The 12,453-nt window shown below is 39.4% G+C and overlaps 1 protein-coding gene across 4 annotated transcripts in view; it reads right to left on the reverse strand.

The window, feature by feature from the left end:
• Positions 1-873: 873 nt before the first annotated feature.
• The window catches only part of CHD7 (chromodomain helicase DNA binding protein 7), a 35,741-nt gene continuing 24,161 nt past the window's right edge, over positions 874-12,453 (reverse strand). The window contains exons 18-30 of one of the 4 annotated variants that reach the window (XM_056484374.1): positions 11,340-11,469; positions 10,988-11,060; positions 10,715-10,769; positions 9,772-10,000; positions 9,394-9,602; positions 8,576-9,253; positions 8,018-8,175; positions 6,140-6,367; positions 5,469-5,912; positions 4,681-4,902; positions 4,158-4,298; positions 3,576-3,680; positions 874-2,785 (exon numbers count right to left, since the gene is read on the reverse strand). In XM_056484374.1, coding sequence (XP_056340349.1) covers positions 1,832-2,785; positions 3,576-3,680; positions 4,158-4,298; positions 4,681-4,902; positions 5,469-5,912; positions 6,140-6,367; positions 8,018-8,175; positions 8,576-9,253; positions 9,394-9,602; positions 9,772-10,000; positions 10,715-10,769; positions 10,988-11,060; positions 11,340-11,469 — 3,626 coding nt within the window. In that variant the 3' untranslated portion in view covers positions 874-1,831. Of the gene's footprint in view, positions 2,786-3,575; positions 3,681-4,157; positions 4,299-4,680; positions 4,903-5,468; positions 5,913-6,139; positions 6,368-8,017; positions 8,179-8,575; positions 9,254-9,393; positions 9,603-9,771; positions 10,001-10,714; positions 10,770-10,987; positions 11,061-11,339; positions 11,470-12,453 lie in introns of all 4 variants that reach the window. The other 3 variants (XM_056484376.1, XM_056484375.1, XM_056484373.1) reach the window with 3 other exon arrangements.

Consider the following 12,453-nt stretch of genomic DNA (forward strand, 5'->3'; position numbering starts at 1 on the left):
ACCCCTTTTCATATATCCCCCTCGGGACCAAATTTTGGCCTTGCAATACTTGCCCGTTTGAGCTCTTGTGCAAATTCACAGTGTACATGAGAGTGAGGTTTGCAGCTCTCCAGCATTCCAAAAGCACAGACAATATTAGTCCTAAAGACAGGGGTCCACCCGCAGCTGGCAACTGAAATAGCTAATTTTTCATGTACTCCACTGAAAACCTAACCTTTCATCCTCACTCTGGAGCTCGTTGTGTATGCGTGTGTCAAGGTGACAACACCGTGAAAACAGAAGTTCTCAAATGGTACATTATCTCGAATATCAAAAGGTCACAAAAGGGGTACAAATCGGTAGCTCTCCAGAAGAGACACTGGTTTTTATAAAAAGTGGGTCAGTTTTAGTTTCATGTAGGTTGTTTGACACAGTGGTTTCTGGCATCACAAGCTCTGGTCTACAGGATACCACAGAGCCTTTGTATCCCTTGCTGTCACTACAGCATTGTGTTTTTCTACCCATTAACCAAGGATAAATGACCTAGATATTGTGCCTATTAAAGCCTCATTTTTCTTTTGCCCTTTTGTTCTTTAGTGTACCACATTATCACATGCTGAACACATTTAAAGTATTCTCAGTCTCTCATGCCCCTTTGAAGGAGTAAAGTAGGGATTTTAGCGTGCATTTCTGTAGAGTTACTTAGAGTGGAAAATATGAAGGCAATTCAAGGTTTCTCTTCCTGCCTAGTCCCCTGAAGACGATCAGTTCAGCATTTACAGCCACTAATCTATAAAGAATATAGCAGGAAAATGCTATAAAAAAGCCACAAATACAAATACAGAAAGTGAACACCAGTTTTGATGTCCCTAAACACTACATTCTATAATTACATCTCTGCATATCATGGGTCACTTTTATTAAAAGCATCATTACTACAGTTGGCAGCAATTTACATCTTATCTTACATGATAGCAGTTTCCAAAGAAAAAAAAATAAAAAGACATCACAACAAAGAAAAACAATACATTTACAAAGTCATGTCTGTAAACTTCAAGGCTAGTTTAGAGTTGAGGTAATGCTGTTTAGCTTTGTGGCTAAAGTAACAAAGTCCTTTAATTTAAAAAAGGTACCTGATTTTTTTCTTTTTGTTTATACCAGTGCATTACAAGATCACGAGACGATTAAACTGTAGCTTTATCCTGTAAGAACCTTCTCCGTGGGTTAATTTCCAAAAGGTACTCTTCACATTCAACAGCTGCCTTATTATTGCTGTGTCTCAAGACAGAGACATTCACACTATCATGAAGATTGTCAGAGAGAGAGTGTGTGTGTGGGTGTGTGCGCGCATGTGAGCGGGTGAACTCCCATACAGTCAAAATGAAGCGCGAGTACGATATGTATGGTAAATTTCATCTTGACCTTCACAGCAAAAACAAAAAAAAAAAAAAAAAAGAAACAAAAAGAAACAAAAATTAAATATATAACTTCATCCTTCCTTTAAGCAGCACTTCCTTCTATTAGTGCCACTTGATTACAAATTGCTGCTTAATTCATAATACCAATGGTACCAAAAGAAAAAAAAGCAGAGCATTATGTCAATTTCCTTAAAAAGACATGATCACCTCTCAAATTTCATCTCTCCTAGGGATAATAAATAATGCACTGCACAATACTTAATGACCAAGATACCTTTTGACACATCTGTATAACATGACTTGAACTTTTTTTTTTGCTACACTATGTTACAGAACAGCTTATAAAAACTAAGTATGGACATTAACTGTGAGTGTAAACAGTAGGACTACCACTTGTCAAAAGTTTAAAACACTTTAACTGTAACTGGTACTGGTTATTCATCATTTTCATTGTTTTCTATTTCTTCCCCCCCATCAAGTGAGTCTAATTCTTCACCCTGTGCTATTTCATCTTCTAAAACGGAGGAATCTGCAGTTTTATCAAGGCTCTCCTCTGCATCGCTGCCTTCGAGATTTTCTTCATCTTTAAAGGCAGCTCCTTCAGTTTTGTCAGTAGCCTTCTCTTCATTGGAGCCCACTGCATTCTGAAGTCCTGCTAGTGCTGGGAAACCGGGCAGAGTCAATCCTCCCAGTCCTGGAGGTAGAAACATAGATGGATAGAAGAGGCCAGGAGCCATGGTAGACAGCAGGAAAGGATTGAAGGCCAGAGGGTTTGTGGGCAATCCAGTGTTGGTGGTGGTGGTAGTGGTGGCAGTGGCGGTAGTCGCCGCAGTAGCAGCACTGACAGATCCATTCGCAGAGTCAGTAGCAGAAACAGTGTCTGTGCTTTTCTCAGAGTCTTTGTTCTCCTCTTCATTCTCATTTTTCTTCTCTTCAGCTTTTGAAGCGCCATCCTCAGTCTCTCCCTGACCGGAAGCAGTAGTGGCATTTCCAGTAGTAGCCGTTATCGGGTTATTCAACAATCCGCTTAGTCCAAACATATTGGGCAGTCCTGCCATCCCTGGCAACATCAGAGGCAACATGGCAGCCGGATTTTTAGCGTCCCCCCCAGCAGCAGCAGCTGTTGCTAGCCCTGGTGGAAAGCCCATGAGGCCTGCGAGCTGGAGAGACTGCAGGTTCTGTAGGTTCTGGAGGCTTGTGAGGTCCATTCCAGCAAACAGACTGTTCATTAGTAGTGGGTTGATTCCCGAAGTTGATGCTACAGCAGCAGCTGCTGCAGCTGCTTTGGCAATTTCACTTTTTGGCCTTCTTCCTCTTCTGCTTGCTCCTTCCTCCCTCACAACAGGTCCAGTGAGAAGACGGTCAAACATGGACTCTGGTACGAAACCCTAAAATGGGAAGGTGAAAAAACAAGCTTGATCCTCGATTGGCTTTCTTAACTTTCAGCAGTTAACTGATGATGATAGAAGAAACAGAAGGGATTTCAGCATACTCCAAAAGTGGTTAGTCTTTTTACCCTGGCAAATGGTGACCAGCTTAGTACTATAGTGAATGGCAGTAGAACAAGTAAAGAAAGCTCAAGGAAATGAGATCACAGATTATTTTACATTTAAACACAACAGTAAAATAATACATATGCTGAAAACTCTGTAACTTAATTTAAAAATCCCACCCTGATATGCTGCAGTTACAAGTTTGTATCTTCATAATTTGTACTGAATTTTAGAATAGGAATATTCTATTAAATTGAGTACTTGCAGAATTTTACCCTTTATTTTCAAACACGTGTTGTAAATAGAAGGCATCAAACCTATTCCTTTGATGCTGCCTATTACTGAGACAAGTAAGTCTATTTCTGTTATGAATATGACAAATAGTTTCTTCGTAGCTCCTAATGTACAAATACCTGTGCTGTTTAAGGACTGTGACTTATAAAAAAAGAAAATTCAAAACAAATTTTGAAGGCTGCCTTAACTAAAGCTGATTTTCCAAATGTATTTCAATCCCATTCTGCAGCAGCTTTCTATCACCCCTCCCCACTGAGCTGGATAACTCCTACACAGACACCACAATTTTCTCAAAACCAGCTATGAGATAAAGACTTAATAATCAATTTACACAGTCTTCAACTTTTCTGTGCTATAACCTGCAGTGACGCATGGAAAGAGTTTCACTTACAGACTGTTTAACAATGTCAGTCCAATCTGGAGCAACAGCAAACTCAGGATTTTCTTCCAGCCATCTTGGCAAGTCCTTCATTGGAGGAGCCATAGCTCCACCCATCTAATACAAAAGACAAGGTTATGAGTTTAACAAGAACCCAACAACAAAACCTAACAACTATTTATATGGGCACCTTCTATCTGCACTCTTTTATCTCTGAAGGACAGCAGCAAAGACTTCCAGTTTACTGTGGAAAACTACAGGGAAACCAGCTAGTGATATCTCAATTGACAAAATCATGTTTTAAATAAAAACAGTAAAGTGCTGCAGCTTAGGCAGGTCTGGTAATAAATTTTGTATCCAAGCACAAAATGTGCTATATAGGTTCAAAAAATGAGAGTTATTCACTCAGGTGATTAATATGACTGTATCAGAAGAGCAAAGAAGGTATTAAAGGAACCAGGTGGCACAGTCCAGTAAGAAAAACTGCTGGTGCCAAATTATTAAACTTTTAAAGAGAAAGCTTGGAGTAGAAAAACTGCTTTCCACATGCAAAGGCATTATTAAAGACCTCAGCTGAAGTAACTTAATTTTTACCTTCTTTCCATTTCGTTTATTTACAACAGGTACCCTTTCTTCTCCTGTCAAGGTGTTTATATCCAGTTTATTAGGGTTTCGACATCTGTGTCGTTTTTGTTTCGGCTTCTGAAATGGGGAGAACAGCACATCTGCACTCTTCTGAAAAGAAGAGAAATATATTGCTTTTTAGCTTTTCATTTCTTGACAAAAATCACCTATCACGGTACCCCTCCTCCTCACAAAGATTTTTAGGAGGGACCCATTACTTACTCTGATTACACAAGAAGAAATTCTGCAGAACTTGACAAACATGGTTCTAACATGCTATTATGTATAAATATTAAGAAAGGAAAAGCAAATCAAACACCCCAATGTCACTTGGGTGTGGATAAAATAGGAATAGTAGATAAAGAGAAAACATCTGTTGAAAAGTTACAAAATCAAATGACTATGCCCAATGTGAGGAAATTCAGCCTGACATCCATAAAATTAACTTTTGTATTAATACAATAGAACAATACTTTTAGAATCACATACTTACTGGTACATAACTTGGCATATCTACAGTGTAAGTAGGATGCAACTTAAGCCATTCAACTAGATCCTTGTTTTTCGGGGCATCCTCTCCCACCAGCCTGGTCCCATCCTCTAGATTGATTACAGGGATGCGAGTGTCTGGGTCTAATTGACCAGGAGATGGAATGTTCCTTGCTGGTAGGGCTTCCATATCTTCTTCAAAAGCTTTGGTCACTTCAGCATCCTCCTGAAAACAATCACATCTGTATTAATCTTCCCTTCACAGGAACAGCTGGAGAAATAATCTCAGGAACTGAGGTAAAATGTTCAAGATTTTGCATACACAAGAGTTAATAGGGTTTAATTACTCATACTGCATAAAGTAGTAGCAATGCATCAAGAAATTTTGAAACTTTTACATCTTTGAACAATAAAGAACATAGTGCTAAAGGCAAAGCAGTTTTTTTGTATTTCCAGTAAATGTCCTCCAAGACCCTCCCTTTTCAGCACATCAAGAAAGACATACTTAAGCCTCAAAACATATATAATTAGAAATATATTTCGTAAAAAAAAAAAAAAAGTAAGTAATTTTGAAAGTATAAGCTACCTAAAACAGCTACAATTTGCTGGAGTTAAATCTTGATGTGCTCATTTTGTTTGGTTCAAAAAGAATTAACAGCTCTAAACAAAGAGCTGTTGGCAAAAACTGTATGTCTCTGTTAGGCAGAGTATAGTAAGACCTAAAACACATTCAGGAAGTACCACAGAGAAAAGTACAAAAATGAGACAAAAGGAAAAGGGTTGTGCTCTTACTACAGTCAACGATGTCCGTTTGTTGCTCATAAATAACAGATCAAGCCCTTCTACATTTTTCCTTCTTCCTCTCCTCCTCTTCATGGGTGGTTCTCCATCTATTAAAGAGCCATTTAGTAGATGCCTTGTGGGTGTGCGTGAAAGACCTGCTTGCAGCAGCTCCATTTGAGTTTTAAAGGCATCAGACACGGGTGTGGAGACATTAGGCAAGATAAACTTTGAAGTAACAGATGAAAAATTTGAGGTAGAACTTGTTGCCTCTCGTGAGGCCTTTGATAAATCTACAACCTTTTCTTGTCCATTTTCTGAGACCACCTGAGACTCACGTAACTGGGCAACCATTTCCATAAGATTTCTCCTCTTGGCAGCTCTCTCAGCCTCAATTTCAATCTTTCTTCGTCTCCTCCTCCTCTGACGTGGAACTGATAAATTGAGTGCATCTTCCTAATAAAAAAATGAGCATTTCCAAACATTAGTAAGGCTCTGTTTGTTATGCTGAGTTCAAAATAAAACTGCAAACATATAACTCTGAAAACAAAGCCTTCATTTTATTTAAAGAAACACTTTTATGTTTTTCCTATTTTATTCATGCTGGTCTATTTTCTATTCTGCAAGAGAAGCGCGTGCAAGATAAAACATTTTATGTAAAAAAGAGAATGCTGCAGCCTTGCCTTTGATAACTGAGGAGAAGCAGTGAGATCTTCACTGCCACTGACGCTGGCTTGACCAACCATGGAGAGCTCTGCAAAGCTCCTTTTCTGTAGAGGGCTGTCCACAGCTGTTGGAGTGTACCCAGGTATGAGCCCCTGGAAATCAAACATCTGGCGCCTATTTACTGGCCACTTCCCTTTCAGCACTGCTTCACAGATGTTGTCTAATCGGTTGATCATTACTCGGTCCTGCATAAAGGAAAAGTATGTAATGAACCTTCAGTGTAAACATCACCTTTTAAACTCCAATGAGTCTTATAACACAGTCCAGTTTCCAGACCATAAGGAAGACACTCAGAAACAACTATTTTTGCATGTTAGGAATAAACTGATCCACCTTGCAAGAAGCCAACACAATTTTGTAGAATAAAACTTTAATAGGATTTAAAAGCTGCATGTATATTGTGAGGGGAAGGAGAAAAGACAGACCAAGTTTTCTGTATGACAAAGCACTAATTGAAAAATTTAATAGAAACTCACTGTTGTTTTAAAAAACTTCAGTAGTTAGCAACATCAACAGTTAGGAAGGGAAAAGAAACACATCTGCAATCAGTATCTTAATGCTGCAGTTCTCAAGATCCAAGAGGCTGGATCTGCAATTCTGTCCTAGGAAGTGGATCCTCATTAGCGTCACTATTAATAAAGTTCAACATTATGAAACGGGCACCAACCTAGGGACATCTAATGAATGTCAATTTTCATTCCACGCCCATTATCACTTCAAATTTCACTGAAGCATGTACACTAAAAATCTCTAATTATGTTTATTAGTCTACTTATGCTGAACCTATACAGATCAAGGATTTTCTGTTCTACTTTCACACTACGACTGGAATAAGATTTTACCCCATGTTTCCAAAATACTTGCTGAAAGCAGAGAAGATGAACATTACTTGATTTTTTTTTTTCCATTTCATTATTCAAGCACATTCTACACTAGCCTGCCTAAAGTAGTAGAAACTTTGGAACTCTAAGAAATACTGCTGGTTGGGGAATATGAGCATCAGTTAGCTTGCTGAACAGCAAAACAGTGCAAAAGCCACTAGCAAATCTCAGCAGCTGCAACAGACTGCTTGCTTTCCCCAGAAATAAGCCTATTAAGAGCAAGGTCCTCTTGCCCTGCTACCCCCTTCCCCCTCCCTGCCCCAACCAGATGGCTCTGTTATGGTGATTAGTAAGCTTAAGACTATTACTACTTTATTTTTCTCTCTCCCCTCACTGCAAAGAAGAGTACTAAATTAAGTATGGATTTATTACAAGGTTACAGCTTTGTATTTTAAAAAATATTTTATATTAGTTAATTTTCTGCATTGTTACCAAAATAAGATAGAGCTTTATTCTCTCTAAAACTGCTGCTTATGTTTGCAGGATACCTTAATACAATTACATCTGTCAACATTACATAATGGCTTAGATCATGTAGGTCACAAAAACTCTTCCCTACAATCTCCTCACCCCAAAATAAAAAGGTGATCTTTTAAAGTCTCTGCCCTCAATTCTGCAGATTGCTCTGCAGGAAAAATGCCTAGTTCAAAACTGTACAGTGCTGCAAGAGGTGGGACTGCTGACAAAAAGTTATGGACCCTATGAAGAATTCACGTCTGCCAGCAGTCCATTGTTTTACTAAATGATACTATTTTACCAAAAAGAGCAATTTCTTTCATTTCCACTGCTAGTTTGTATGAGCTTGAAGAAAAAAGTGCCATTCCACAAATCATTCACAGAAAAAGGTCTCTTGCATGCCAGAAGTGCAGTATCACACAAAGCTTACTGTTACTTTGCAAGCACATTTCCCATATTTTACTTAAAAGAGACACATGTCTTTCTACCCCAACAAACCTTAGGCCAGAATGAGAAGGCAAATGTTCTCTCATGAAGCAGCTGAACCACAGAGGGATCCCCATCTTCCATGTAGAATCCATCGCGTGTTTCATCCCTTGCGGTACTCATAGAGGCATTGCTTTCTTCATCAAAATTCTTACCCTGAGAAACTGCTCCTGCTGAATAACAATCATGGCCAGGCATTAACATCCAGAGTCTACCCAGCTAGATAGGCTAAGGCCATCAGGCTTGACACAACATTTCTAACTCGGGCTTTTGTTCAGTAATTACTACAGCAGATCCCCAGCCTTCCACATTTGGCACAGAGACCATGCTTATTGGCTCAGTGAGCTATCCTGGACATCATCCCTTGTGGGGGAATACCCTGCTGATGCTGGATGATTCTTATGAAAGCTTATTTAGCCACCTGATATATGGAAGGGCAGAGGAACTGGTACATGTAGCCCATCCCATACTCCATAATGGCACCCTGCATCCCACTTACCAGCTGGCACGAGCTGTAACAGCTGTGGGGCTTGTGCTAAGCACACAGAACCGATCTGACCAATGTATTACCTTCAGGTTGGGAGGATTCTTCTGATTTATCATCATCTTCCAGTTTCTCCTCTTCATCTTCTTCTGAACCTTTCTCAGAAATAGATTTTGGATCTACATCTGTACTCATTTCTATGTCTTTCAATTCACATTTAACAGAGCCAGGCTCAGCCTCAGCATCACAGTCTGGTTTAGTGTCCTTATCTGTAGTATCTGTCTCTTCTTTGATTTCAGACTTTTCTTTGGCTGCTGGATTTTCAGACCCTTCAACTTTAGACTCTGTTTGTTCTGTAGTCTTTTCTTCTTGTACTGGTGTGGAAGGGACAATTGGGGGTGTTTGACTGCAGCCAGCACCCAGAGGGTTTACAGAAGAGACAGTATTTACATTACCTGTCCCTCTGTTTTGAGCAAAGTTTTTGTGAGCCTCAAGAAAAGAGAGTTCAGGATCATTCAGAATGTGATAATCTGTCCTACTGACTCCATGTTTAGCAGCACCAATCAGTAAGTCTTTATCATGTTTACCACACTCCCACCACTCTGGCAGGTCCAGACTTGGCTGGCAAAGCTTTAGCCTCTCCCCCAGCTGCGGGTGATGGAGAACCTGTTCCCGGATCTTGCGCAGCAGCTCGATGCGATATAACGTTCTAGAAGCGCGCTCCTCTGTGATGGGCTCAATCAGCGTGGAGAGATCCGGAGGTTCTGCAACAACACCAAGTTGTACTGTTTAACGTGGATTGAATTCACACCCATTTCAAAGTCATTACACCTGGGCATGAAGTTTCAACAGTCCCACAGTCTCCCAATATTCATGCTGATTTCCAGAGTCAGTTAAAACTTACCATCATCTGGTTTGACTGGCATTCGGCACACTCGTCTACACATATTCACAAAGCCGTTAAAATACTTTTCCAAGCTTTCATCGGACTTTTTGTCAAGCCTGGCAAATGCTCTGAATTGATTCCATTCAAACTGATGTTTTACAGGATCAAAAATAACTCCAAAAGTAGACACCACACGATAAAAATCAGCTTCTTCTCTTCTTGTCCATCTAGTCAAGGAAGAAGCAAAAGAAGTGAGGTCACTGGATAGATAAGAGTCCAAACACATTTAGAAGCCCCAAAACCCAAAAAAAGTTTATTCTTTCAAAACAAAAGAGAGGTATGGATGACACACAAGCTCAAATAAGGTTTAAAGAAAGTTATCACCAGGAAACTCACTTTTGTCGTTTCTCAGTTATTATAGCTTCCCTTTCTGCCTCCAGTGCCCTCACTTCTTCTCGAGGCCGACGTCTCCTGCGGTCAGTCTTCATTAGTGCCTCTTGCCTCATTTGTTGCCTTTTATAGCTGCGCTGATAGGCAGTAATGAGGCGACGCAGGCGGGTAGTCAGGGTTGAAGTGTTGGGCCAGTAGAGTTGCCCTAACTCAGCGTTGCTTTCACTGTGCTTGTCTAGAAAAAACGAGTATTTGCACTGCAAAACCAACACTAAACATTTCAAAGTTTCTATGGCTATAACTGCATTCCTGTTTTATCAGTTAAGAACATGTGCACTAATACTGGTGCATAATGAATTAGAAACAGGATAACTATTGGTAAGAGGCAAAAAATAGAATCAAACCATCCAACTCTAAGAACTCAGAAATGCTTGTGAAGCATTTAGAGATAACCATCAACTGCTATGACTCGATGTTATGAATGCAAACATGTTATGAACACCAAGTATTTAAATTAATGCAATGCATCTTTAAATACATTACTGAGAAGATCATTCTGCCTCTGAGGAAACACCTATGCTTATCATTTCCCACTTTATTATTCTCACTTAAACTTGGCAATTTTCCTTCATACTGAGGAAACAACGTATTTGTAACTTCCAAGATTATCTCGGCAAAACCATCAACGGCTGCATTATGAAACATCCGGTCTTTATCATCATGGTTTCTACTGTGTAATTAGAAATCCAGAGGACCATAAATGTGGATTATTCAAAGACAGTATGCAATTGTTTTGAAAAATGTGAAGCATGAAGAGATTTGGCAGCAAAAAGCTTTCTGTGGTATTGTCCCAAAACATCTCCTATCCCCTCATGTGGTAATATAAACAGTCCACCTTTCACTAAATGATCCCTCTTTGCCTTTTAAATTTTTTTTGCTATAGTCTTACTTGTGTGTAATTCTATGGACTCTTCTTTGTCTTCTGGAGGTGAGTTTGCAAATTCCTTGGGGAGAAGACAGAAGTTATTTTAGTTTTCAGTTTTGACCATATGTCATAATCTGAGAAGAAAAATATGTCATCTCTCAAACACAGCAGCAAACAATCTTTGTAAGGTGTGTTTATCTGGTAGCTCTCAAACTTAAAAAACACACATTAAAATAAATATGGAGAATCAACTATAATTGTACATATTTGTAATTACAGAAAATTGCGAGCTCTTACATCAATTTCATCCTTGAAAGGAGTTCTGGTTGGCTTATATTCTGGATCTTCATCCTCTCTGTCAAATTCACCCCTACAAAATATTTTTAAAATATTTTCAAGAAAAAATACTGGTTTTGAGAGGGGGCAGATTTTCAGGACCAAAGCAAAAAAGCTACAAAAGGCATCAGTATGGTGTACCAAGTTACACATTTGTATTTCATGCTCAACTGTGTAAACAAATCTATGTACTTTGTACATCATATGATCACTTCATATCCTCAGGCAACATGTAAGTATAACATGACATATGAACCCATGCCAACATATACAATGCTGATAAAGTTTATTAATTTTTTCATGTCCTCCTTACCCATCACCGCCATCTGCTAACATGTCTGTCCCTCTCTGTTCAGCAGCTATGGCCTTTGCATCAGGCATGCCAACCCGTTCTAGAAAGCACAGTGTGGAATCAGCTCTCATAGAATTGTACTTCTCATAACCTGTGTGCAGAGTGGGAGACAAATGCTTTTTTAAAAGCTATGACCAGCTGTGAATAGAACAGGTTGAGGCAGTCGAAGTACAATTTTCTGGATTCAATAATTTATTTTAAAATGAAACAAAGGAGATGTCACTATGCTGGAAACATTTAATTCATGTAAAAAAATTGTTCATGTTGGTAAATTCCAACAGCGCAGAAACACTTTCCCACCAATAATATTAACACACAGATAGTGAAGAAAGCATCAAATTTCATGTTGGTAAAATGTAAAAATCTTTCACAAGTGAAAGACTTCTTTAAGTTTCCTATATGACTTTCACAGTGGTTGCTGACATTCAATATTCACCAGTGGAAACATGCAGACACAAATGAAAGTGCACAGACACAGACACACACACACACATATATTTTCAATAGCTCCAGTCCTGCTGGAACCCTCAATATAGGCTGCAAAAATGCTGTATACATGGGTTATACGTAAGGCCAACGAACCTGTCTTATTAGGTTTAGGATGATGCATGTCAGTAAGATGACACTGTTCCCTCTACGGTTTTCAAACTGCTGTTTGCTTTTTTACTGCCCAAGTTGACTAGATGGAAAATGGCAGATCCCAACAGTGCACTGCAGGAAAATGATTTTTAGACTAGACTTGCCTCAGCTGAGCCCACAACACAGAGCTGCTGTACATAGGCAGAACAGCACAATTCAATTAGGATTTGTACTACAACACACTGCTCCTAACTGCTGTAGAGCCTCAAGCCAAACTGTAATCATGAAAGGTTTTATAAGCCATCATTCTCCCCTTTAGTCAGGCTGGGCTGCTGAGAATACCTCTGCGACCTCCAGAGAATTGGGATTATAATCAGGAATCGCTCACTGTATATATCATGCCAGCTCTGCATCCCCAGCCTTTCAAAGTTAACAAGGCTGCATCCCACTCAAGGGAGCCGGGAGTTCTCAACACTGACATTTGTGAAATATTGCT

The sequence above is a fragment of the Oenanthe melanoleuca genome, chromosome 2, assembly GCF_029582105.1.
Source record: "Oenanthe melanoleuca isolate GR-GAL-2019-014 chromosome 2, OMel1.0, whole genome shotgun sequence".
In the NCBI taxonomy this organism is placed as follows: Eukaryota; Metazoa; Chordata; class Aves; order Passeriformes; family Muscicapidae; genus Oenanthe; species Oenanthe melanoleuca.